This window comes from Primulina tabacum, chromosome 3 (assembly GCF_025594145.1).
Source record: "Primulina tabacum isolate GXHZ01 chromosome 3, ASM2559414v2, whole genome shotgun sequence".
Taxonomy (NCBI): Eukaryota; Viridiplantae; Streptophyta; class Magnoliopsida; order Lamiales; family Gesneriaceae; genus Primulina; species Primulina tabacum.
Genome location: NC_134552.1, coordinates 5,222,469 through 5,249,442, shown reverse-complemented (window position 1 = coordinate 5,249,442; position 26,974 = coordinate 5,222,469). Strand labels below are relative to the sequence as shown.

Here is a 26,974-nt window from a genome sequence, read left to right as displayed (position 1 = left end):
TGTGACTTTTAAGTAGTTTCAGTTGATCCATGCTTCTTTACTTCTATTGCTTGAAGAAACTGTTGTGAGGTGCTGTGTAATTATTCGGAAACACGAAGTCTTAACACTCGAATGACAGATTAAAATTCGAGAATTAATACTATGAAAACAGACTACACAACTCATAACAAAGTTGATACTGTCAGCAGAACTTATCACTTTGAATCGTGAGTTTCCTTGGACGCCAAAAATAAACCGGATATCTGCCAAGTTCTGTAAAGACTGCACCAAAATTGTATTAAACAATATTCAACTCTGCAAATACAATTTTTTTCCTTGAGAGAAAACAGGTGCTATCACAAAAAAATGATCAAGAGGCAGGGGAGGCTGAATGCTCCTCTTACGATTTTTTAGGATTTGGTGATTGGAACTGGTTATATGGAGAGGCATTTGAGCGATTTTGAATGGAAGGGCTTCGAGTTGGCAGTGCATTCTTGAGCGAACCAGGTTGCAACTTAACTCCATTTTTTGCATTTATGTTGACATTGTCACGAGCAGCAGTAAATGGCCTGGAAATAAGAAGAGGAGCATGCCATATCTTTCAAATTAGGCAGTGGTTTGAGGGCTTCAACAATTTCGCTCATCTGAGGTCTAACTTTTGCCTCACGACTAAGGCAACGAGCAGCCAACTGAACAGCTCGTTGTGAACCTTTTATTGAGAATCGACCTTCAAGACGTGGATCAATTAGTCTGAAGAATCTTCGCCTCTCCCCCAGATATGGTCTTGCCCATTCAACCAAGTTATGTTCTCCGTTAGGCCTGGTTTTGTCCATGGATCTCCGTCCAGACAACAATTCGAGTAAAACCACCCCGAAACTGTAAACGTCACTCTTTGCTGTCAAATGTCCTGAAATAGCATAGGTTACCGAGTAACGTAGCAATGAATTTTCATAATGAATAACAAAACGAATGACTAAAAATAAAGATGTACAATTTTTTTCCTTTTCATGGTCCAATCATAAAATCCATAACCTCATATTGAACTAAAAATAAAAAATTAAACATATATCTTTATTTAATCCTGTTATCCCCATAATCCAAACATTGAAAAGGCTTCAAAGGCCTTTCTTCACCTAGTTCAAAAGGACTCCTCAATTCTCAGGTAAAAGATTAGAAGAAAAAAAAAAGATCACATAACAGCAAATTAGATACACCTTTTGATTATTAAAAAAAGGCCCGCACAGAATGAGTCACGGCACGATGAAAAGCAAGGGAAGCAGAAAGCATTAGGACCTCACGAGGGAGGAGTAACATGCTCACCCGTCATCACATACTCAGGGGCAGCATAACCATATGTTCCCATCACACGAGTAGATACATGTGTTTTGTCTCCCTCGGGAGCATCTTTTGCAAGTCCAAAATCTGAAAGCTTTGCGTTGTAATCCTAGATTAACAGAAATAAATGAAAGGCCATCAGAATAAGCAAAAGGAATGCACCTTAAATATATTGAGGATATCATGCAACATACCGCATCTAGGAGGATATTAGAAGTTTTAAAATCTCTATATATCACAGGTTTTTCAGGCTTCTTCATGAAGAAAGGCAAGGCCCTTCGCCGCACTTAGCGCAACTTTCATTCTGATAGACCAAGGAAGAGGTAGAGACCCTGCATTACAGGGAATACACAATATACTGTTAGTAAAGATAAAAAGGCCAGGCAACTGAAGATGAGCTGTCAAATAAAAATGTCTCTCAAATATATACTAATTGAAAAGTGAACTGCAAGATCGAGGATATAGGAAACAATGGGAATAAAATCGGAGAGTAGTGACTTTGCCAATATTAGAATTCTTAGAAAATGGGGAAAGGTCACCAAATGCTCAGATGCAAACACTTTTGCTCCAGTCAATATCCCTTGCATTTGAAGAATTTAACGCAGAATATTGTAATATCAGAAATTCCAAGGGTACCCTAGCAATCTAAAAGGCAAAAGTGCAAGAATGTCTATCCCTTTCAGTCGTTTCTGTACTTACATAGTCATAGACCATTAGTCATAAATCCCACGAGTCTGTTCTAACAAAGTAGACAGTTTCAAACGCAAATGAAATTGTTGATACATTTTCCACTGCAGGTCAGTTATAGTTTTACTCTAAATATACACTCAAATAACCTAATAATCATCTATACATTGTCAATAATTTTTTGTATTAACCACTTCAAACAAAAATTTATTCAACAATGAAGCACTATATGTTTTAGATACAGCTACGCCTGATTAATGCAATTGAAAAAATAACCACAGAAAACAGATACAAATTTTGGAGAAGAAACCAAATTCATACTCTTGAACAAGTGATTCTCCAAGCTTCCCCGAGGCATGAATTCGTAGACCAGGACTCTTTGATTGTCTTCTATGCAGTAGCCTATCAATTTAACCAAATGCGAATGGATGAGCTCTCCGAGATAATTTACTTCAGCCTACCACATAAGAACGTTATTTCAGCCTATCACATAAGAACGATTTACAATTAAAAATATATGGAAAAATAGAGACATAAAATGCATAGAGCAAACTAAAAATAAAGTAATTTCATACCAGCCACTCTTTGTGGCCTTGAAGTCCATTGTGGTTGAGAGTTTTCACAGCAACAGCAAGGCCTGTCCCAGCTTTCACTGGTGTGCTGCCATTTTCATTGACCCAACCCTTGAAAACACAGCCAAAACCACCCTCACCAAGGAGATTATCAGGCCTAAAGTTCCTTGTGGCCAGTTTTAATTCACTATAACTGAACTTACGAAGCTGAGAAGCTATTTTCAGCTCCTCATCTATTCTAGGAGTTGATGGGATACTTTCAATATTGCTGTTTGTTGAAGATGATACAGCTCGAGCAACTGGTTGGCATCTACTAGTATCATTAGTAGATTCACTTTCAGCTGTTACACACACAAAAAAAGGTTGTTGGTTAAGTGAATATAAGTTTCAATTGTGAACAGAGCAACAAATGGTAATTCTTAGGGAACATTAGACATGTATCCGCAAAGTTGACAAGAAGATATGGTAAAACGCCACAAAGGTGTAACATGGTAACTAATAATCTCCAACATATTAACTGGCACCAATTATAGAGTGAAAATCAGCAACATCCACTGGCATTGGCGTGCATAAATAATTAATCGAAAGGGCATTCAAAGAAGCGCACATAAAAGTAAGTCATTCGAAACAACACTGCAGAAATACGTAATTTACTACAGAGTACATACCGTATTGTGAGCTAGACCCACTAACAGAACTATCAACCTTGGATCTTGTAGACAAGCAGCTACCAAATAATTTGAACTTAATCCAACATCTACTCTCCCCACCATCACCTTGTTCATCATCATTAAGTATTTGTTTCCTTCCTTTTGATTTAGACGTGCCCTCATTCATAGGATTCCCATTAATAGTTCCAGGACCTAGCCCCATTATCCTCCAAGCCCTAGAGCCAAAATCCCATAAATCAAGAAACGAGCACTCAATTTCGAAAGCCCTTCTTTTTAGCTGTGCCCTTATCCAGAGATTCTTCTTTTCACATTTTTTTAAGAGCAAGTGAGATTACTCTCCAATACAAAGATACCAAACTAATCAAATACGACAAACCATTCAAAAATAAATAAAAATGAAAGAAATCAAGCAACACCCAGAAAAAGACAAAATCTCATCAAACTACCAAGACTAAAACTTTACTTCAGAAATCAAGCCAAGAAAAGAAAACGACTCAAGCCCAGACGACAAAAATGGAGTAAAAAGGCAAATTTACCACAAAACTACTAACCCCCGATCACTCAAAGAACATGCAAACAAACACTAAACCGCAAACACATGACTCCTAAATCCACATTTCCACATCAAGACATTGTCTTAGAATGTACATTCAGATTCAGAAACAACAACTCGCACGCACTCTCACCCACAATGCACTCCAAATTTCAAATCCCTACACAAGAAACAAAACTGGTTTGTCAAAAAGAGGCAATGGGGACACGAGCTGTTCTCGAGGCAGAACAAAGATTAGTTAACGTGTGTGTATCTGTGTGTGAGAGAGGGAGTGCGTTCTGCGTGAAAAGGAGAGAATAATAGAAAGAACAGAGAAAGTAAAGTTCTAAACTCACAGGCTGTCTCACAAGAAACGCCAAAGTAAGATATCATTGGCCGTATAAGTGGGCCCCGCTCCCGCAAATCCTCGTACTTGATTGGCTAGTGGGTTAGTTAACATGCAGTGATGGTAACTAAATGAACCGCTAGGATTTACTGCTATTGGATATGTATTTTCCTTTTTTGATTTATTTGTCACCTACCGAATTTATTACTCTTTCAAGTGGGAATTTAGAATACTATGTTTTCTTTTCTTTTTATATACATATTTAATTGATTCTATTAAAAAAAATTAAAATTTTAATATAGATAATTTATATAATTTAACCGCTAAATCTGTATGAATTAAATTGGGCTTTAATTTTTATTTTGAATAAAAATTTAAAATTTTTAATAATTTTAAAATCCATCGACAAAATAGTTTAGTTCAATTATTTTATAATATGGGTTTTGAACTAAGTCAATTGACTGATTAACGCAATTGTTTGCAAACCTAATTAGTCAAATAAATCATACTATACAAACTTTCTGTGACATACTCACACGAAATCAAGGTTTAGGAGTTTTACCGAAAATAATTTTTGCAAATATTCAACATTAGATCAAATAATTGGATTTTAGGTTTCGGGTCAAGTACTTGATTTTTTTGGATGTGTTTTTAACAAATCGAACTTGACCTGACTCTGGTAACTACTCGAGTACTCGGGTATCCGATAATGTCAGGTTCGGATCCGAGTATTCGGCTTTAAAAAAACATAGGTTTTCTCATTTTGTGGCTACAAAAAAATCTATCAAGAAAAATAGATTTATCAAAATAACCATGTCTAATTTTCACACCAAATTAAAAGACGACCATATTTGAATCTATTTAAAATAAGTAGTAATAATTAAAAAAATATGTAAATCAAGAAAAAAATTATGTAAATCGAGCAGACTAATTAGAAACATATATACACTTCTTCTGCCTCGCTTCATTTGAATCACAATTTAAACTGCATTTAACTTTGTGGGTTTTGTCAGATAAAAAAATATATATATAAACTATCTTTCTGTGTCATTCAAGAACCAGCCTATAATTTTTTTAAGAAAAAAATAACTCGGATTTTCGGGTACCCGAAAAGGTAGCGCATGTAGATATGTTACTACACGACTCGACCCGACCCGAGGAATTACCCGATTTATCCGAAATGCACTCGATCAAGTTCGGGTTTGTTCGGGTAAGCCGATCGGGTTGCCACCCCTATCTGTAATTACGTTGTATGATTGAAAACGAGGTATTAGAGTTTGAAATCTGGTATCATCAATCATGGAATGGAATGATACTTTTTCAGTGGCCAAAATTATCCATCTCCATAATTTGAAATTGAAAAAAAAAAAATCGATTATGGTAAATTCACGAAAGATACAAAACTATATAATTTTATCCAAATTTAAGAAAATTGTTACAATTTTATCCAATTAAAATACCAGATAACTCATAATCTAAAAGTTATCATCGAACACCATAAATTTTAAAAATATATTAAATTATTCGACTAGAATAATTTTTCTTTTTGATTATCAAAACAATTTGTAAAAAAATCTTCAACTTTTTTAATTGTAATATAGTCTCTCTAGTTTTCACGCATAAATTATTGACTCAGAATTTTTATATTATATACAAAAATACTCATTAATGCACACCCAACGCATTCACCGGATTGCCATTCATTTAGAGACTTTATTAATTATTTTTTATACAAAATTATAATCACCATCATCAAACTATAAAAGCTCAAGAAAATTAAAATAATAGAAAAATAAATATTAGAATATTAAAATAAAAATAAAAATAGTTCTTATATAAAAAAACATAAAACTCTTAAATCAAATTAAATAAAGATAAATAATTGTTTCAAAACTTATTTAAATATAAAAATATATTTAATTATATTTTAAAAATAAATAATTCTCAAACATGAACCATCGATTGGGTCCACTTTGAATTCTAAAGAATTTGGAACTTGTATTCCCATCCCCGTTTTTTCTAATCGATAATTTCTCATTTAATCTTTTCGGGATTAAGTTCTTATCAGACCTCATACTCGATTATATTTAATTGACTAGAAAATTCACATCTCAACTTGGCAGACATTAAATCATCCTCATTTTCCTCATATTCACTTCAAATAATATAAAAATGGTAACTAGGTTAGCGAGGAACGTATGCCACTTTACCCAAAGCTGTAATTGGTGATAATGATACAATTCAAATATTTTAAACTACATAATAATACAAACGTCATTATTCAATCGCTCTGCCCATCATGAACTATTATTACACCTGAGACTTTATTCATTAAAATTTTGACTTATTACACGAGGATTGAGGTTAGATTATAGAGGTATGAGTTGTTTTTAATATTTATATATATATATATTTTTAAGTTGGATAAAAATATAATTAATTATATAGGAAATTGATAATGTAATTTAAACATTTTTTTTATTTTTAGTCATATTATTGATCGATTAACAACCTTAGTCTACTCACATTTTTTTTTCAATTTTGGTTCTTTTTTCATCGGAATATTGATATTGACACTTAAAAACGTTGACATAATGATGAAAAATGATTAAGTGAATTCGGACATCGTTGACATGATGATATTATTGTTGACGCGTCAATGTGATGTAAGCACTCCGTTAAAAAATTAAAATTGAAAAAAAAATACAAGTTAATTGATAAAATAGTGAACTGATCAGATCAAAAAAACAATTACTGTAAATTACGCGATTAAAATAATGTTTTTCCCAGAAAAAAAAAAATGACAAATTTCTCGAAGCAAAAGTCTGATTCTGTTTCTTCACCTTCCCATCTCCGTTGCTTCGTCCACCGGAATTTGTATTTCAATTCCTCTTTTTCCTCTTCATATTAATCCGAAAATTCCAATAAAATAATTTGTTTCTTTTTTAAAAAAATCGTGACCCTTTTCGTATACAGAATAAAATACCAACAGCTAGCTAGCAAGAATTCGACAATTTCAAAGTTAAACGTGGAGAAGGAAGGATCTTTTTTTTTTCAATGCAGATTATGGCCATGACAGATCAGTATCAACCCTACTGATGTATGACAGATTTCTATTTTATATTTTGCATGCAAAATGGATCGCATTATTATATACATCAGATTATATTTATATATATATTTATGTATATTGTAAAATGGTCATGATATGACACAGTGATATGCAAAATGGTCATGATATTTATGCAAAATGGTCATGATATGACACAGTGATCAGATTATATTTATATATATATTTATGTATATTGTAACAAGAAAGCGAGAAAAGGAAAAAAAGGTGCGAAATTATAAAACTTTTGCAATTTTGACTTCTGACATTCACATGGCGCAGCAACATATCCTGCACATGATCAAGAAAAATTAACGATAATTCTGTTGTTCGTGCCACGGCCAAAAGTCTTGGTTTTCATCGACATTTCCGAACATGTTGAAGATTTGGTGGTTCGATGAAGGGGGGTGATGATCATCGTTTAACTTCTGATTTTGAAAGTGATCCGGTAGATTCGATGATGAAATCTCTGTCAGGGATGGGAAAATGACGATGTTTTTGTTGTTGTTGCTGCTGCTGACATAAAATTTGGTGTCTGTCAATGTTGAGTCGAGGTTGTTGGCACTTCCATTGCTTCAACAGGCTTCGAATTCTTTGTTCAAATTAATGGCAGTTGAGACAGCACGGGGTCCTTTGCTTTTCAAGGCTAATAACTGCAATAAAACAGTAACAACTAAATAAACTAAGGTTGTATTCGGATCGATAATTTAGAAGTCCATGAATTTCGATTATAATTTTATTGTTAATAATGAAATAATAGATCAAATCTTAAATAACTTATTTATTTACACAATTGTTACGTAGAATGAATTTCAAATGCTTCTATATAATCAACATTAGATTTTTTATAATCTATCAATCCAAACGAAACCTAATATATATAACATGGTTTAATTACCTTGATTAGTAATATAATTATTAACATGGAAAATTGACGACGTCAATGGGTCTTAGAAGTCATGTAATTAAATTTTTTTTTTGGTTTTTTCGTCTGAGTGTTACAATGTCGGAAATACTGACGTAACACCAGAAAATTACTCCTCCATCCGACAACACATCAACATTATGCATTAAAAACTAATAAAAAACAAAGTTATAGAACTAATATCAAACTTGGACAAATTACAAGACGACAAAATAGGACTATTTTCTCTTGATAACATTTTAATTGTGAAAGTTATTGAACCTGTAATTGAAGTTTCTTGTTTTGAGACTTGAGAGCATTGTTATCCGATTGGAGTGCTTCGAATTGTCTCTTCAAGACATCATAGTCCTTCTCCAATTGCTTAGTCTTCAAACGGGCCCTTCTGTTCTGGAACCATATCGCAACCTGCCTGGGTTGCAGGCCCAATGCCCGAGCCAACCGCATTTTCCTTTCGGGCGCCAGTTTATTCCCTAATTCAAAGCACTTCTCCAAGGCCTTCACCTGTTCCAGGTTCAGCCTCCTCTTCTTCTCTCCCAGAATCCGTGACCCGTCGTCCGACATGCCGTCGTCGGGATGCAAAACCTCATCGCCGCCATCCAGCCCGGAGAATCTCCCCATGAAGAACTGGGGTATACCTGAAACTCATTATTCTCGAGAATTCAAAACGTTGTTCTTTTTTAAGAAAGTAATTAAGATGTGATAACTACCATGGAAGCTTTCTTGTGGAGCACGGGATGAAGCTGAGGGCAAATAACCGCCAGCTTCGGGATTTCTGAACATAGATGAATTCTTATGAATGCTGGAACATAGGAATTTAGTACAAGTTTTCTTGAATTACGAGGAAATGAGTATGGTTCAGAATGCACACACGGGATTTTGAGAAGAAATTATAGAGATGGATGGAAAAAGAAGCGATGACATAAGCTTGAGACCCAAGGGGAGAGAGATCTGCGGTTGGTCAAATTTCTAAACAGTTGTCATGATTTTATTTTCTTTATTTAATTTGTGAAAGTTGAGTTTTCATTTCCATTTTTGTTTTTTTATTGGTTGTTGTTGGAGTGTGACATGGTGCAAAAAAATATTGATTTCCAAAATTCGATGAGTTAGTGAACTAAAACTTGAAATGGGATCAGTGATCAAAAGCTTTATTTTTCATATTTTAAAAGCATAATCCAAAACTTATTAATTAAATAGGTTTAGTTTTCAAAATCGGATTGGACTGATCGGTTCGACTAGAAACCAATCATTGGTCCGATCCGAAACACCCTCGAAAATTGTTTTGGTGGTCAAAACATGTCGAGAATTAGTCAAATAGGCTATGCCGTTTTTTCGATTTGTTTATTTTTTATTTTTGAAAAAGTAGTTTTTTTAAAAAAAATCTTAAATTTAATATTTTTAAACCTTACTCGTAGCGATTTGGATCTAGCATTGTTCACGTCACCACTGCTGAATCAATTGAATATCATGTAACGTTCACGTGATCTAACGATTTTACAATATATATATATATATATATATATATATATATATCATGTTGTGCACTGGAGTAGGTCTCTTGTGAGACGGTCTCACGAATCTTTATCTGTGAAACGGGTCAATCCTACCGATATTCACAATAAAAAGTAATACTCTTAGCATAAAAAGTAATATTTTTTTATAGATGACCCAAATAAGATATTCATCTCACAAATACGACCTATGAGACCGTCTCATACAAACTTTTGTACTGTGCATCGTAGAGTATCAAATCCAACACGGAGGCGTATAACCCATTTTTATCTGGCCAAAAATTATATTTAAAAAGTTGGATATTGTAAACTGGGCCTCACATATATGTTTCGATTTTTTTTGCATATAATGAAGTCCAACTAGAAAGGGCTTGGACCACAGAGAGTGAGAGAAGACTTTGATCAGGATTCTAAATTTAGTTCAAAACTAGTTTTCAGAAGGGTTTCGAAATCAATTAATTAAATATTCTTATTATTTAAAATATACGAAGAATACAAGAAAATCATCGATATGATTTATTGTCACTAGTGCAAATGGTGCGACTCAAATCAAATATAAACAATTCATTATCATTAGTTCAACTCAGATCTTTTTAGATCCTTGAACGTCACGTTTGTTTTGCTCTCTTGCAAGCATGATTATTGTTTCCGACAAAGGTGATCTGTACTTAAAAGTTTATATTTAAAAAAAAAAGAAATAATAATTCGATAAAGGGCGTAAATGTCATTTCACTGAAATTCCTCGTCGGCACAAAACCTAAAATATGGGGTTTTTATTGCAATTAGTTGGATATCCGTGACCTGTAAAGCGAACAGCCTATATGTTTTTGGTTATAACCTAAAAAAGACTCTCATGATCACCATAAAGAGCAACAAGCTTTTCATATGATAAAGGGAAGTTAATGCTATATGAAAACACAAGGGATACCCATTACAAGGAAGAAATTTTTATGAAGAAATAATATGTATACAAAAAAAAAAAAAAATTACAAAAAAATCGTCAACGATGTATTGCTGACTGTTCTACGGATATCATGAACATGGATATGCTATCGATTTATATTATAAAGGACCGAGATCAAGAATTCATAAAAGGTTGTAATCATATGACGGACTAACATACATTTGAATAAATTGATAATTGATAAACACACAAATAAAGATTGTGATCCATCCGAGACAAAAACTTGTGTGAAACGGTCTCACGGGTCGTATTTTGTGAGACATATCTCTTATTTGGATCATCTATAAAAAGTATTACTTTTTGTGCTAAGAGTATTATTTTTTATTGTGAATATCGGTATGGTTGACATGTCTCACATATAAAGATTTGTGAGACCGTCTCACAAGATACCTACTCTCCATCCAAATAGATTAGCCATTGCAGGAAGGGTTGAATTTAAGTTCATGGAACGTTATGTGATTAAATCTTTGTTCCTGCATGTAAGGGTGTTTATGAACTAATTTAAATTAAAAATGAAATTCTGCTGGTATTTTCATTTCAAAAAGTTTACTTTTTTGGAAAAAAAGTTGAATAAAAAATTTGTGATATCATATATTATAATAATATGCTCGTCGAGTTATTCATAAAAAATATTTCTTTGAATTTTCAGAATTATGGTTGGAAAAATACATATTGTTTTGTAATTAAGAAAGTGAATAAATAATTTTCTGATTGGCCACGATTTTCTCTCTTTGTATATTAGCCCGCAGTGACAAACTGTATATATCCTCATATATAATAAAATCATTAATTTTTTTTTAATTATATTTGATTTACAACCTAAAAATCCTAAAACTTGCATCCTCAGTTAAATGTTTTCTCGTCGTATTCTGGTTCTCCTGCAACATATATTTACTATAAATTATTTTCGCACTTTGTGAACGAATTTTATTTTATTTTAGTATGTGTAAATCATTTAATTCAGTGACAATTATATTTTTTAATGAGCGAGAATTCGCAACCAATATATTTAGATGTGCAGTATGTGTCAATTCGATTTTGATATATATCTAAGGCATATATCATCATGTTTAATTATTTTGTGTGTGCATTTAGCCCAGTATATCATGTGACATTAATTATGTATAATGATGTGCAATAATTGTCCTTATTTGGTAGAACAGTCGAACAATTGCGTTTAAACTACTATGCAGTTTAAAAAATTTGAGTTTCACAATTACCAAATGATATACCTTTTGGTAAAACAGTAAAAATTCGATCCTACAATTGGTACCAGAGTCAATGTCATATGTTCAATTCTCATTGATTGCAAGTCGTGCAATTATTCAGAATGAGATTGTTGATGTGCAATAATTGTCCATGCTAGGTAGAGCGATCGAACCATAACGTTTTTACTACAATGCAATTTAAAAGATTTGACTTGCATCATGACTATCAATTATATCTTTTGGTAAAACGATAAATGCACGATCTTACGCTCTCTTTACAAGCTTAATAATAGAAAGATATATAGTTATGTTTTAAAAAATATTGTTTAAGTGTGGTGTTTCTTTAGGAGGAATAAAAATTAAACGGGTGATTTAATATGAAAATAAAAGTGAGTATTCACCTCCTCACACATGGGACTTAAATGCTTGGTAAATGTTATGAAATCGATGAGAAAAATATAATTACTAAAAATAAAATTAATTATTACGGAAAATTACGTATATCTACAGCTTTGAAGGCTATACAAGAAAATAATTAATAAACTACGAGATAGTGACATGGCCTTAAATTGGGGTTCAATAGGCTGATGAGGTTATATCGTGTGAATAGCCATGAATGTTTATAAAAACAATTTATTGAATGCATCAATTTATACGTTTATATATGTATAAATTAATTAGCTATTTAATATTTTTCAAAGAAAAATAATCAATTTGAATTATGTTACTAAAATATGTATGTATGATGATAGTGTAACTCTAATATTTTTAAATTATACATCAGTTCATGTGTCACATGTCGATCGTTCTTCTAGTATGACATAATCATTGCACTCAAATCATCATTCTTAAAAAAATGTGCTCCTTGCAATCTATAGAACTTGCAACGATCGCAACTAAAAAAAAAGTTATAGTTTGAAATAATGATGCAACTCAACATTTATAAATTATACAATCGTTCGAAAATCACATTTCAATTGCTCTACTTGTAGAACAATTGTTGTTCTCCAAAACTCACTCTCATAATAACTGTACTTCACGCAATCCATGTGAATGAAATACGTGCCGATTGTTCTGATATCAATCGTACAATCGAACATTTGATATTTTATATTAAAAAAAACTATATATAATGATAATAGTACAACTTGAATATTTAAATCGTAAATCAATCCGAGCATCACATCTCAGCCAATATTCTAATAGGAAATATTATTGCTTCTAAAAAATTCACTCTGAATAATTACACTTTGCGGTTCATAAAAATCGAACAAGTGACATTAACTTTTATGTCAATTATATAAACTTAAATATTTATCATTTTATCAAAAACTATGACCTGATGATTACATTACATTTGCAATTCAAATCTTTTTTAATCGTGTAATACCTAAAATGCTATTGTAAATCGCTCTTATAGACCATTATTGCGTGTCAAATTTCAGTAGCGTATATCTACATGATTGGAGAATAACTGGAGTATAAAGAGTTAAATGGATAAAGGGAACGATTCAAGGGAGTGAATTAACCCATAATTTTTTTTTTTTTTTTTTGGATTCATGCAAGGATTATGGGCATGTGATACATATTCAAGGCTTATAAATCAAAACGACCAATTACTTTAATTATTGGAGTGACTAATTAACTAGTGAGTGATGAATGCACGATGGTGGAGGATGGTGTGTTCGTAATTGTGGGGCTCTTAGCTCCTAATCGTTATTACAACACAATCTGATTAGGGTTAATTAATTACAGCGGAAAACGAGTCTAAATTTTCTTTACAATGAGCCCAAAATATTTCTTCTATAATTTGAATACTAAAAATAGTATTTTATCTCATATCATAAAACTCGCCCACACATAATCAAAACCAATCATATACAAACAACTCATATCCTCGGGACATGCCCCGATATATAGATACATATATATATACTGGGAACATAACATAAAACCTCAGCCCAAACTGTGACTCCCTCCAGAAGTATCTTCTCCGACCTTCTGATATCCTGGAGTACCTGTCATTGTCCACACACAAAGACAACAACAGCCCCCCTTGGGGGTGAGCAAAGCTCCGTATGGAACAACCATCATATATATACCACAAGTATCTAAACAATGATATATGGTATGCAATGCATGTATGTCGTGGAGGTATCAGGTCAAATGCTCATCCACTGAGCACATGTCAGAATCAAACGAATCGCTATCAAATCAATGCTCGAGCTGGCACACCGGCCTCAATCAGGGATACTCGTATGATAGCGTCGACAAAGCGCCATCAAACTCCAAATCTCAATCAATCGTCGGGGCCACAAATGTCTATGTTTTAAGGGTCATGTAATACCTAACATAGCATTGTCTTCACAAACCCCAGAATCCAATCAAATCATATTAGGGTATCCAAAGATCATAGCTCAACGTGCATGTCATATATCGATATATGCATCAAACGATGTGTGTTAAAAAATCATTTATTTTATACATCGATATTCAAATCACAATGTCCTGTATGCCACATAAACTCAACAAATAAGGCATATAGACATATATTCTCAATCAAATCAATTAAACATATATCATATAATACAGATACCTGTCGTATGTTACTCGGTCGCAACATACCTCAATTCTTCGTTCCAGTTGATGTAGCTTGAAGATATCAGTATAATAATCTATCTACATCAATAACATATTCATTCCAATCAACAACATGATCCAAAATCAATAATATAAGTTCCAAATATCTTTTGAAACTTTGAAAATTCATATCAAATCGAAATCATAACATAATTCAATTCCGACTTTGAATATGAGTTTCTTGTCGGTTCTTCTACCACATATAGGAATCTTGACTACAAATATATGCTATTCCAGCACTTTTCATATTTAGAGCTGCTGAAACTAGAAGAAATTTACCTCAAAAGGAAGCTCTTGACGTGAAGATTCCGAATCTATAATTTGTTTCGCGTTTGGACAACGTTTCGAAGTCGATTCGGACGAAAGAAATCGATTTATTTTTTCTCTTTCTCGAAAATGTTATAAGGAAATGAAGAAAGGAGCAAATGAAATTCTGATTCTTATCCCCATCGCTCTCGCGCTCGGGCAATAAAATTCTCGCGCCCGAGTGCGAGATGTTCTGCCCCCGAGTGTCACTTGCACCGCGCTCGGGCGGTTAAAAACTACCGCTCGGGCGCGGAAAGTTCTGTCCGAGCAAAATTTTGTGCTACACTGGCGCTCGGGCGGTCATTTTCTACCGCTCGGGCGCCACATGTTCTGTACAATTACTCACCTTGTGGTGCACTGGCGCTCGAGCGGTCATCTTCTACCGCTCGGGCCCGAGATGTTCTGTCCAAAATATTAGTCTTGTATTGTATTGACGTCCGACTTCTCCACTCGAGCTCTTACAACTTCAATTCTGTTAATTAGTCAATATCTGGTACGATATTTCTTTATTAACACTTATTTTCTCATTTTCCATTGTCATGATATACCTCATATACATAATCACATGACAATTTCATAAATTATCGATAATTAACATAGGATTTACGATAATACGATACACGGTCCTTACAGTAATTTTATTAAAAATTACAATTGATAATAATAATACTGATGTAACTTAAATATTTTACATATTATTTTAAATTTCACGTAAAAACTTGCTTTGAATGTAGTATTTCTCTAACATATGACTCAGTTATTTTCTGTTTTCCATATTTAAAAAACTCTGGTACATATCAATGTTTTTTCAAAAAAGAATTTGTGAGATAATTTCATGAGTCAATTTTTTGTGAGACATATATTCTATTTGGGTCATTCATGAAAAATATTATTTTTATATAAAAAAATATTACTTATTATTGTAAATATGAACATAGTTGAGTCTATCACTTAGATAAAAATATGTGATATCGTCTCACAATAGACCTATTAATGTTTTTTAAAAAAAATTTGAGTTAAAGCAACTTAATACTATGAAAGTGATGGATGATTTGATCAATCTGTATATGTTGGGTACAATAATTGTCCTTACTTAGTAGAGCGATCGAACCGTTGTATAGTTTTTGGTAAAACGGCAAGCGCTCGGTCCTATAGTATAGTTGTTAATTACCACCAACAACACAATCCTTTGATTATGCTTTTTTTTTAAAAATAATTTATTATTTATAATCGATTTTTTTTTTTTACTTTTCTGTAGATAATGAAAGCTAGAAATATAATAAAATTATAAATTATGGATTTTTTTAAATTAACTTTTACTCCTGTAATATAGGAGAGAGAGTTTAAAAAATACGATATTTTAATAAATAAAAAAAGACTTAATATAAGTTAATATAACTTATATTTCCTATTTTACACGCAATATTTGCAAAAATAAAAAATAATAATTAAAATATATAAGTTAATATTATATTTCCTATTTTACACGCAATATTTGCAAAAAAACTATTAATTATAAAATTTAAGGGATGTAAAGGTGTTTATTTCGATCTCATTATGTGAGCACAAAATATTCGTATCGTATCTAATTTAAAAATTACAAAAGATTATTATAGAACACCAAAAAATAGAAAAAAAAAATATTAAAAAATATAATTATTCGGTTCGGTTTTCTACCAAAACGGTTCGGTTATTTCGGTCGGTTATTTCGATTTTGGTATAATTATTTAAATTAATAATATAAATATATTGTAAAATATAATATGTTAACTTTCTATATGTTTTTTTAGTAAAATATTTAAATATAAAGTCTAAATTAATTAAACAAACAACAATCAACTAAAAATTGTTCAATTTTGCATTAACTAAATATCATATAAAAACATATAATATAAATAAAAATATAAAAAAAATTATTAATTTAATGAAATTTCTGTTTTTTCGGTTTTTTCGGTTTTGAGATATATAATTCAAAATCGAACCAAATAAACTTCGGTTTTAACATTTATATTCGAATTATAAAATTCGACTTTCGGTTCGGTTCGATGTTCGGTTTTTTCGATTTGGATTTTCGATTTTTTCGGTTTTATCAGAAATTTGAACACCCCTAATTCCAAGCCCGGGAATTGTGCCTCAGTCAGTACAAATGTCGCAGAGGGAATAGAGTTGGTAACATGAGCAAGTTTTTATTTATTTTTAATTTAACTTTTATATATACGAAATTAAAATATAATGAGTAGAATACGACATAATCACATTAATAATTGAACAATTAGTTTAATGTATTAAAATTATTTCAAATTAGGACCAACGTATTTTGGTTCAAAAAACAGGTTCTAACCGAAATCGAAATCAAAATCAAAACCATATCGAGTAGGTCTCTTGTGAAAGTCTCATAAGATACGATCTCGTGAGATCGTCTCACACAAATTTTTGTCAATCATATCCAATTTCACATTTTATCGAAATATAAATCGTCATATTTTACAATCATGTCCAAGAACCATGTGTCTCATCACAACTAACCTAACACACTCCAAAAAGACAAAACCCAAAAACATAAATATCATTTCATATTAAACTTCACTTTATTGTTAAAAGAACTGCCGACGTAAGTATTTTCAGCATAAAAGATCTTCACATATTATATTTTTTATCGTAATCATTTTCTCGTATCACAACAATATTACATAGCGTAAATATTTTAAATTTTAACGAAAATTGACATCATATATTGACTAAGACCGATTATCTTCAATACCAATCGCCTCTTTCATTGAGCTTGTCTTTATTGATCAACTCATATTTACTGTTTTATTTGGATTCTAAAGTTTAACGGATATTCATCATCGGCCCGACCAATTCGTTTCTGCATACGACCAAATCGTTTCCCGTTATCGTATGTTTTTATTATCCATCCATGTTTGTATACTACGATATCATACAAGATCACGTTTGACAATGATTGGTACTCAGCTTTACACAAATGCCAACATTTGTCGGCAAATGGACACATTAATTAATTGTAAGGAAAAGACATGTTCATCTATTGCAGCGGGAAGTTAAGGTCATCTATTGGAGCAGAAGGTATTAATGAGTAACACATTTTGTTAAATTCAAAGGAACACGTTTCACATTTGATCGAATACGCGTTTTTATATGCTTTTTCACCGCATATAAGACCAATAACAATTTCAATATTTACTACTCGTATTTAAATATGATTTTATATGACTATAAGTCTATAACCTCACTAGTTCAAGAAAAATGTGAATACATTAAGGTTGTATTTGTTATTCGATTATATTTTATTATTACAATGAAATAATAGATGAAATCTTAAATTCATGTCTTACTTATTTACACATTAGTTACAAAAAAGTAAAACATATTTAAAATGTATTCATTATCTGGTGAATTTGAAATCTATCATGTTTCACATGCAAGAAATGAATTTGAAATTACAATCTTATTTCTCTACAACTACAAAAGTATATTTATAATTCATCGTTACAAATGCAACCTAAAAGATTCAGATGTAGCTATGATTTTAAAACTTTAGAAGATGTTCTCTTTGAAAGGAAAGCAACACATATTTATTATCAATAATATTATAACAAATAAAAAAATGTTAGTTTTGGAGTTTGAATATGCCATTATGTTCGTGCGAGCGCACTCCTGCATACATTTGTGCGGAGTTTGAGCCACTCAAGCAATAATTCCTGCATTGCCGAACTTTTTCTTCCCGTCCCTAACTTTTTGCGCATACAATAATAATACGGATTATTTTATCTCACAGAATATTTCGCCCCCGGCGTGAAGTCAAATGTTAGTCATTTGTCAAATTTTATAAAAATATGAAGAACGAATATGATGTAATAAAATTAAAATAAGGTGAGAAATACTCTCGATATACATACACTAACTCTAATAATACATTTTCACACTCCCATTAAAAGGCTAGCGTAACATATTTCCATTCATAAACGAGGGGTTTTCGGTTTCCTCCAAACGTTCAGATTTTGGTGTCTTTATTTGACAGATGATTTTACGAGCTTCGAGTTGGTGTTCTTCGAAGAATCCGTCGTTCAGTGCCATGTTTTGCAGATAATTCTACACCCAATTCTGTCTTCGTCAATTGGTCTAAGTTATTTTATCTCTTTATTACTATTTTATTTGTGATACTTTTGTTTTAGAGAAGCAGACCCAAATTGTTCCCATTTATTTAGCTATTACTGGATTTCTGGATTTTTGAAATCTTGGAATCCCCAAGCAATCCATTTTGCTGACAAGCTCTTTCATTTGAGAATGTTCCGCTAGTCCACTCCAATTCCTTCTCTGCTCCGACACTCGAGGTGCTTTACATTTGCTGTCGTGTGCGTGTGCTCACTTTTCGTAAAAGTTTTACCTGGCTTTGGTAGTGATCGTTGAATCTGGAAAATGGGTTGTGCTTCGTCCAAAGAAAAAGTATGCCACAATTGCAAGGCGTCGTATTCGCCCGAGAGGCGGAGTTACTCGATTCACTCGCGCCGCCATCCTGGAAGGACGGGGGATAGCCTCCATGTGGTGGCTCTTACTTCATCCACATTGGGTTCCTTGAGGCTTGATCCGTCGATTCAGAATCATATTATCGAAGATAAAGGCAACAACAAGGTTTCTTTGGATCAGAATCACAGTATCGATGGTGGTAAGGCAGTGTATGAAAGTGGAGGAATTAATAAAGAAAAGGCAACCAGAGAGCAATTTGAAATGGGGATGATTGAGGCCAAGACTTGGTCCAAAATGATCGACGGGAAAATCCCGAAAATCGTCCCTAGAACTCCGGTTAGAACTCCTCCTGGTGAGCCGGAGATGATCAATGCTTGGGAAATGATGGAGGGTCTTGAGGACAACAGTCCTCTTAGGTCGGCCAATAAATTTCGTAGCTTTTCGTTTCACCTTCCGTTCAACTCTAGCTTATCTTCGATTTATGATCAACCAACTCAAAATGTGAAGGAGAAAGGCGATGCTTCGCCTAAGCCAATGTGGTCAGATTTGGCCGATAGTGATTCCAATTCGAACTCAAACTCGAACTCGAACTCGAACTATGCTTCAATAGTATCTGAATTTGATCCTGAAGTGATTGCTTCATTCAGAAGGGCACTAGTAGAGCAGCTTCCACCTGACAATTCATTTTACCTCCACCCATTGGGTTGTGCATTGGAAGCATCAGAGGAGAAGAACGCGAATAGCTTTGGTTCGGGTAACAAGGTCGTGCAACGTGGTACAGACAAGGTGATTGTGTATTTTACGAGCCTAAGAGGCGTGAGAAAGACATACGAGGATTGCTGTCATGTTCGAATGATTTTAAAGGGATTAGGCGTCAAGATTGATGATAGAGACGTATCCATGGATTCGGGGTTCAAGGAGGAGTTGAAAGAATTGTTAGGAGACAGATATGGTGGGAGTTGCCTGCCTAGAATTTTCGTTCGGCACAAATTATATCGGTGGGGCTGAGGAAATAAGGCAGTTGGACGAGGAGGGGAAGCTCGAAAAGATACTCGAATGTTGTGAAATGGTAGATGATGGAGGAGGAGGTAATGGGAGTGGTGACATTTGTGAAGCTTGTGGAGACGTAAGATTTGTACCGTGCGAGACGTGTTCGGGGAGCTGTAAAATATACTACGATGACGAAGATGGAGTCGAGCAGGAATGTGGTTTTCATAAATGTCCCGATTGCAATGAAAATGGGCTTATACGGTGTCCGATGTGTTGTGATTGAGTTTCCAATGTTCTTAAAGATATAAATTGTCCCTCTTTTGCTGTGATTTTCTTGTATAGAAATTGGTGGTTTTGCCGAGGAATGTGTGTAAGAAAAAGGTTATGCCATGTATACTTTGTTTTCTTCATAGCAGAACATCGTTAAAGATGCTATACTGTTTGACATGTTTTTTGTACCAAGACATTTTGAATCTGAATAAATCAATTTATTTTAGGCAGATCATCAAACCGACTGATATATTCTTTCATCAAAACCGACTAAATCAAAATTCCGATCTTTTTTTCCGCGATCGAATTAACCGAATTTTTTAAAAAAAAAAAAACGAAGAAAGAAAATACTTAAAACCAAGAGACATTCACAACAAAATCTTTTGAATAAAAACCATATATCCGTTCATCAACACAAAAAAAAACATATTAGCAACACCACACTCAATTGAATAAACTTGGCACGCTGCTAAAACTCAAAACCATATCAGTATATTGATTGAGCACCGCTGAAGTAACCTACTATCGAATATGATGAAATTATACATTCGATAGATAAATATTATCCCAATGATGTTTGTATAGGTGTATATATATGTATAGTTAAGAATATATCGAAGAAACCCGTGAAGATATTGCGTAGCACGTCAAAGTTGGAGAGAGAGAGAGAGGGGGGCATGAAAGAGTGGTGATATGTAATACGTTGACAACATTAATCTGAGAATTACTTTGTGAATGTATTTTATAACATTCGTAGGTCGGTTTTAATCATTCTTACACTGTGTTAGTGGACATGAATATTAAATTCCGCGTGTATGAGTAATTTTGATGGACGTAGGCAGGATTCCGACAATTCTGACTACCTCCAATTGCCTGAAAAAACACGAACAAACGAGTAACATAACGTGCATTAACAGGGGCGTAGTCAGCCATCTTTTTCATGGCTGTGTTCGGGACGAGTTTGTCCAACCATTGCACCCACAAACTATTTGACCCGCCACGTCCCGTGAACCTGACGAATCTAATTCAGGTTGGACCTGTGGACCACCAAAATTTTATATATATATATATTGTTTCAAATGTAAAAAAAAAAATTTAAAAATTAGTTAATCACTTAAGTTATTTTCGAAATTTATATTAATAATATTTAGGGGAAAAAATATTATAACAAACTTAAAATCTATCCATTTTAATTCTATTAATAATTAATTACCACTATTTATTCAATTAATAATTAATGGTTTTCAATATTGTATTCATATGAATAAAAGAATTTTACTATTTAATTAATTAATGGGCCCCAGAGAAAATGGACTACCTAATGGTCTGAATGGGATTGCTGAAGTTAAGCCCATTACAAAGTTAGAAGGACTCAAGAGTACAGATGATTTCAATTTCTCCGAATATTTCATCAACTTACCCTGGCCCAATTTCAAATCTCGTTACACACACAATATATTGAAGTTGAGTTGAATTTTATTTAAAATTACATTAATAATCTCATTATATCGCTTTATTAGATAACTTTTTTATTTTACTAAAATAACTTTCTTTTTAAATCTTGCAATGAATCCTATCTCATGTTTATCTAAAATTTAAAATTTTATGTTAAGAAAAATAATTAATTTGAAAAATAACAAAAATTATCATTTTCAGACAATTATTCCAACGGTATTAAGCACGCAACGCATGCATAAATGCACTAATAAAAATGACCGTGTTTAGATAATTATTCAAATTGTATTAGCGTTGCAAGTTTATATGAAAAAATAATGTTTGTTGTTTTACTAAATGTTATAGCTGGTGTTAACTGTGTACATCAAATATTTTAAATCGTATAATTGTGCAAACACGACTGTTCAATTGTTTTTCTTGCATAGGCAATCATAGTACCCCTCACACATCATGACACTTTATGTAAACACACACACACACATATATATAAAACAGGGAAAAATGGCTTTTTGATATTGTAATTTTGTCATTTTATGATTCATCCATTGTATTATCAAATTTTCGTTTTTTTTTCTTGTATCTTTCGATTTTTTACAAATGTTATTCATATTTCATGGTGAATGTTGATGTGACATTCATGCATGTCAATGTCAGGTAAAAAATATCAAAATTGAAAAAAATAACAAATTAAAATGATTTTGACAACATAGAATACCAAAATCGTAAAAAGACTAAACATTCATGAAAAAACACATTTCCCTATTTTAAAAAATGAAATGATGGTAAGATTTTAAGAAATTGTTGTTAACAAGACAAAAATGACATTTTACTCATGATGGCAAATTAATTTACAGAATGAATATATTTCAGCAGCAAGTGCCCGTTGTTCTAATAAATCCCTTTTGCCTAAAACATCGAAAATTAGTTAGTGAATCCATCAACTATAATTAATGATATTAATTATTAATACTTATTTTGTCGAAGACAAGAATTAAAACCAATAAAGCGATGTCCCTTTCTTCCCCACTTAGAGAACAGATTTCTATATGTAATTAAACTTAATTTGGTAGTTAAAACACATTTTCTTTTTGTATTATGCTTGTTAGTCGTGGATTTGATATTATTCAAAAGAAATGTGTGAATACGAAGACACACAAAAATAGTAAGTGTCTTGTGAGACGATCTTACATATCTTTATTTGTGATATGAATCAACTCTATTCATATTTACAATAAATAATAATATTTTTTATGTGTGATCCAAATAAAATATCTAAATTGACTAGTGACGCGTCACACAAGAGTTTTTGGACACTCGAAATCTCACCGACTGTCTGGGACGAATCGATCACTTTATGGATATATTAGTTATTGGCCAAATCTATTATGTGTGTGTGTGTGTGTGTGTATATATATATATATATTAAATATTTTATCATTTGCGCCGAAAGACATACCAAATTTTTAGCGATAAAATAAATAATTTTGTTTGAATTACTTTCAATTTACAATTATTAGGATTTCAATTTTTTTTACCATTATAATTTGGATTTTTGAATATTTAATTATTCAAAATATACGCCTTAATTTCATTTCACAAATCTATTTATTATCGAAATCAAACTTTTTTTTTCAATTTGAGATCAAGGTTGTGTTTGGATAATAGATTTGAATTTTAAAAGGTATTTGAAATTCAATTTGAACTTGAGTTAATACAAAAATCACATTTAAGATCAGCCTTAGCAAAGTACAATCACATTTTTATTATAAACAACTTAATTTTTAATTACATCACATATATGATAACGACTCATGAATAAATATCTCAGATCAATTTGTTATATAATCCTAATCAATCATTTTTTTTAAAAAAAACATCCGTCAGTACGAAACTATAAAGCTGAGCTAGATCTAAGCTGCATGAGATGCTGACTCTCGTAGGAGTCTGGGCCGTGTCTCAGTTCCAGTGTGGCTGATCATCCTCTCGGACCAGTTACTGATCATCGTCGTGGTAAACTATTGCCTCGTCAACTAGCTAATCAGACACAAGCTCCTCCTCGGACAGTCGGTAGTGTATTTCAAATACACTCGAGGATATTTTTTTAAAAAAAAAATAGTTGATAAGGTCCATTATCCTAAATATTCTCAGATCTGATGAGTGATTGGCCTATTAATTCAGAGGCCCCTAATACAATAAGATATAGCTGCCCCATACTAACAATCAATCAAGCTTAATCTAAGATTAATAATAATTAATTATTAATAATATTGCATGATTAAATCAAAGTCCTAATAATTGCGGCCTCGGGACTCTCAGCATCTATGGTTGACAGCAACTGGGATAGCCTATCACTCAAATTATCCACCTCTCTGTGCAAGTTCCTTATGTAGTTGCAAGTTTCTTGAAGAACTTTGTTTGCCGATGTCTGCTTCATCAAAAATAATTAAATAACTAATTATTGAAATCCCTTTATTTGGTATATCATTTATGTACAAGTTAACATTCGACGAAAAAAAAAATTAATTTTTATGATAGATATGAGTTGGGTCGATATATGTAATCGATAAAGATACATGAATCGGTTTCACGAGAATTTTGACAGAGTAATGATTTTAAATAACAAGTTTCTGTGGTTCTTTTGATTTTTCTCGGATTTAGCGAATGCGAACTACCCAGTGGATATGTGGACTATGGCATTAATGAGTGGAAAATTCAGACACTCTAAAATTAATTTGTACTGGTGAGATTGTCTTAATCGAGACATGATATACTCATATATATATATATATTTTTTTTCTTTCTTTGTAGGGAAAAAAATGTTTGCATCAATTCTTTGAGATTAAATTAATCTTTATATATAAATGTCTTTAATCTCAAAGAATTGATGCAAACATTTTTTTCCCTACAAAGAAAGAAAATTTAATGAACTTTGACTTCCACAGTCCAAACCTTACTTGGGTAAATAGTTCGACAGGTATAATTTATGAAGTGTTCCCTAAAAGTTTCTTCAAATTTTATGATATTATTAAAAACAAGTCTCATTTATGTCAAAATAAGTGGAATAACTAAATATATAGTTGCATGTGCTAATTTTTTTTTAAAAAAATTCTAACACGGTTGCATGGACTTGGAATTGCATTTATCCAAAATTAAAATGGTTTTCCCAGTTTTATTAAGAAAAAAAAAAACAAACAAAAAATTCATTTAAATTTTAAAAATAAATTCACAAGCAACTCCGGTAAAATTTTCATTATATACATTGAAGAACTATAAATGTGAGCTTTTTTTTTTGTATAACCTAATAACATCATGAATATATATACATGCGAACATATATATATATATATATATATATATATATATATATATATATACACATACATATATGTTGGATGTACGTACCTTGTTGGATCGACGACCATTGCTTCGATTAATCTCAGGAAGGATTTGGTGCAATTTGGAGACAAGTTCAATGATCTGATCATCAGATATTCTGGAACTCCCTGCTGACTGTGTTCTTGACCTCCTACCAGACATCCTTAAAATTACTATAATAATTTCACAAACTTAATTCTTTATTTCTCGAATCAAATAAATGTTTAAATAAAAGTTGGTACAATATTGCAAGAAAAGCTAGAAAAGAAACCTTTTAGAGAAGAAAATTTAGTGTATCAAAAGGAAGAGGTGGCCGGAGGAAGAAGAAGAAGACAAGTGTATTTATAATACAATTTTGAGGGTTAGAAAAGTATAAATTGGAAGAGTTTGCGAAGTGGGAAAGGACCATAAATGAAAGAGATATCAAGAAAAAAAGGGGGATTAATTAGTGCAATAAATTAAGATGTTGATGTTGGTTGTGAAAAAGACAAGTGCATTGGGAGGAAGAACTATATGGTAAAAAAAAAATTAATTTTTTTTCCTAATTTTGAATATTGAGAGAAAAATAATCTTAAAAAATTATTAAATTAATGGGCTCTAAACTCTAGGAGTTCGGTGAGTTTGGTAAAGAGGTATAAATTTCATAGAATAATTGAGTTACGTACGTGTGGGTAGAAATTGCTTGTTGCTTGGTGAGTTATTAATGTCAATGGAGTATTAAAAAAATTACTAAATAATAGTTGTTTTTGTGTGTAGCTTGTGGCTGAATGCATGCTTTACTACTTTTTTTTTTTAGAAAAATGTATGTTAGGATCAAATGTTTATATATTACAAGAGCACAGACTAAAGTAATTATTAGTCAAAAAACAACTTTATTTTCTTAAATTTGTGAGAGCGTAAAATCAAATTATGATATATTTGTTCCACACCTTGAAAACTAAAGATTTAAAATGAGTTTATAATGAGTTACAATGGACTTTTATAGTAACTTGAGTTAATCATATTCGTAAAGCGAGTACGAATACAAAGTAGCTGCTATAGGCGCCCATTGTGCAGTCACGCAGCTGCGGGCCCGGGCTCGGAGCATGACACAAATGCTAAACGAACGGTGGACATGAGCTATTGCACCAACTTAATTGTGTGTCAATGAGATCGGATTGCTAAGCTCATGAGTTTGGAGACTGACGTGCCTCACTAACTTATTAAATCGATCTTATCATTTTCTTGTTGTTGGTAAGTCATGTCTCCAACAGAGACAGTTTTGTTTGTTAAGATATGACGTTCTTTTATTACGACTTACCTAGCCATCCAGATCAAATGGAACATGGTCGACAAATTTGACACAGAAAGTAACGTGTCTCAGTACTTCTTGCCATAAAATATAGTTTTTTTATTCCTCTTGTCTTCCATTTTTCACTGCTTGACATGCTCGTGGTTTCAGTTGAGCATATGTATCGTGCTTGCTGTGGTGCTAACAATGTGGGCCTTCGTGTGCCTGTCTCGATATACAACACCATGTGATCATTCCACACTCACTAACAATCTGAATTTTCTCGTGACAATTATTATTATTATTAGACAAAATTCATCATGTTAGTTGTTTTTTTTTTTAGG

At 32.3% G+C, this 26,974-nt stretch overlaps 2 protein-coding genes and 2 pseudogenes across 2 annotated transcripts; 1 reads left to right on the top strand and 3 right to left on the bottom strand.

Moving 5' to 3' along the window:
• Positions 1–164: 164 nt before the first annotated feature.
• Positions 165–4,079, bottom strand: LOC142539543 (serine/threonine-protein kinase PBL34-like; annotated as a pseudogene).
• Positions 4,080–7,617: 3,538 nt separating this feature from the next.
• Positions 7,618–9,047, bottom strand: LOC142538863 (homeobox-leucine zipper protein ATHB-13-like). Its single transcript, XM_075644159.1, has 3 exons — positions 8,864–9,047; positions 8,418–8,791; positions 7,618–7,884 (listed from the first exon to the last, which is right to left on the bottom strand). Exons 1-3 carry the CDS (start codon positions 8,934–8,936, stop codon positions 7,807–7,809), a joined length of 525 nt encoding a protein of 174 aa, XP_075500274.1. The 5' UTR covers positions 8,937–9,047; the 3' UTR covers positions 7,618–7,806.
• A 9,743-nt stretch (positions 9,048–18,790) lies between these two features.
• LOC142539541 (uncharacterized protein At3g28850-like) lies at positions 18,791–20,755 on the top strand (annotated as a pseudogene).
• A 3,303-nt stretch (positions 20,756–24,058) lies between these two features.
• On the bottom strand, positions 24,059–25,721 carry LOC142538862 (transcription factor PRE5-like). Its single transcript, XM_075644158.1, has 2 exons — positions 25,388–25,721; positions 24,059–24,410 (listed from the first exon to the last, which is right to left on the bottom strand). The coding sequence occupies exons 1-2, from the start codon at positions 25,520–25,522 to the stop codon at positions 24,261–24,263; spliced, it is 285 nt and encodes a 94-aa protein (XP_075500273.1). The 5' UTR covers positions 25,523–25,721; the 3' UTR covers positions 24,059–24,260.
• Between the last annotated feature and the right edge of the window lie 1,253 nt (positions 25,722–26,974).

What these genes read in the sequence shown, in the direction of transcription:
- LOC142538862 (XM_075644158.1), bottom strand. Translation starts at nt 25,522, where the DNA reads ATGTCTGGTAGGAGGTCAAGAACACAGTCAGCAGGGAGTTCCAGAATA. An exon ending in ATGGTCGTCGATCCAACAAG is followed by an intron (nt 24,411 to 25,387) that starts GTACGTACATCC and finishes TTGATGAAGCAG; the next exon opens with ACATCGGCAAACAAAGTTCT.
- LOC142538863 (XM_075644159.1), bottom strand. Translation starts at nt 8,936, where the DNA reads ATGTTCAGAAATCCCGAAGCTGGCGGTTATTTGCCCTCAGCTTCATCC. An exon ending in TCCACAAGAAAGCTTCCATG is followed by an intron (nt 8,792 to 8,863) that starts GTAGTTATCACA and finishes AATGAGTTTCAG; the next exon opens with GTATACCCCAGTTCTTCATG. An exon ending in ACAAGAAACTTCAATTACAG is followed by an intron (nt 7,885 to 8,417) that starts GTTCAATAACTT and finishes GTTTTATTGCAG; the next exon opens with TTATTAGCCTTGAAAAGCAA.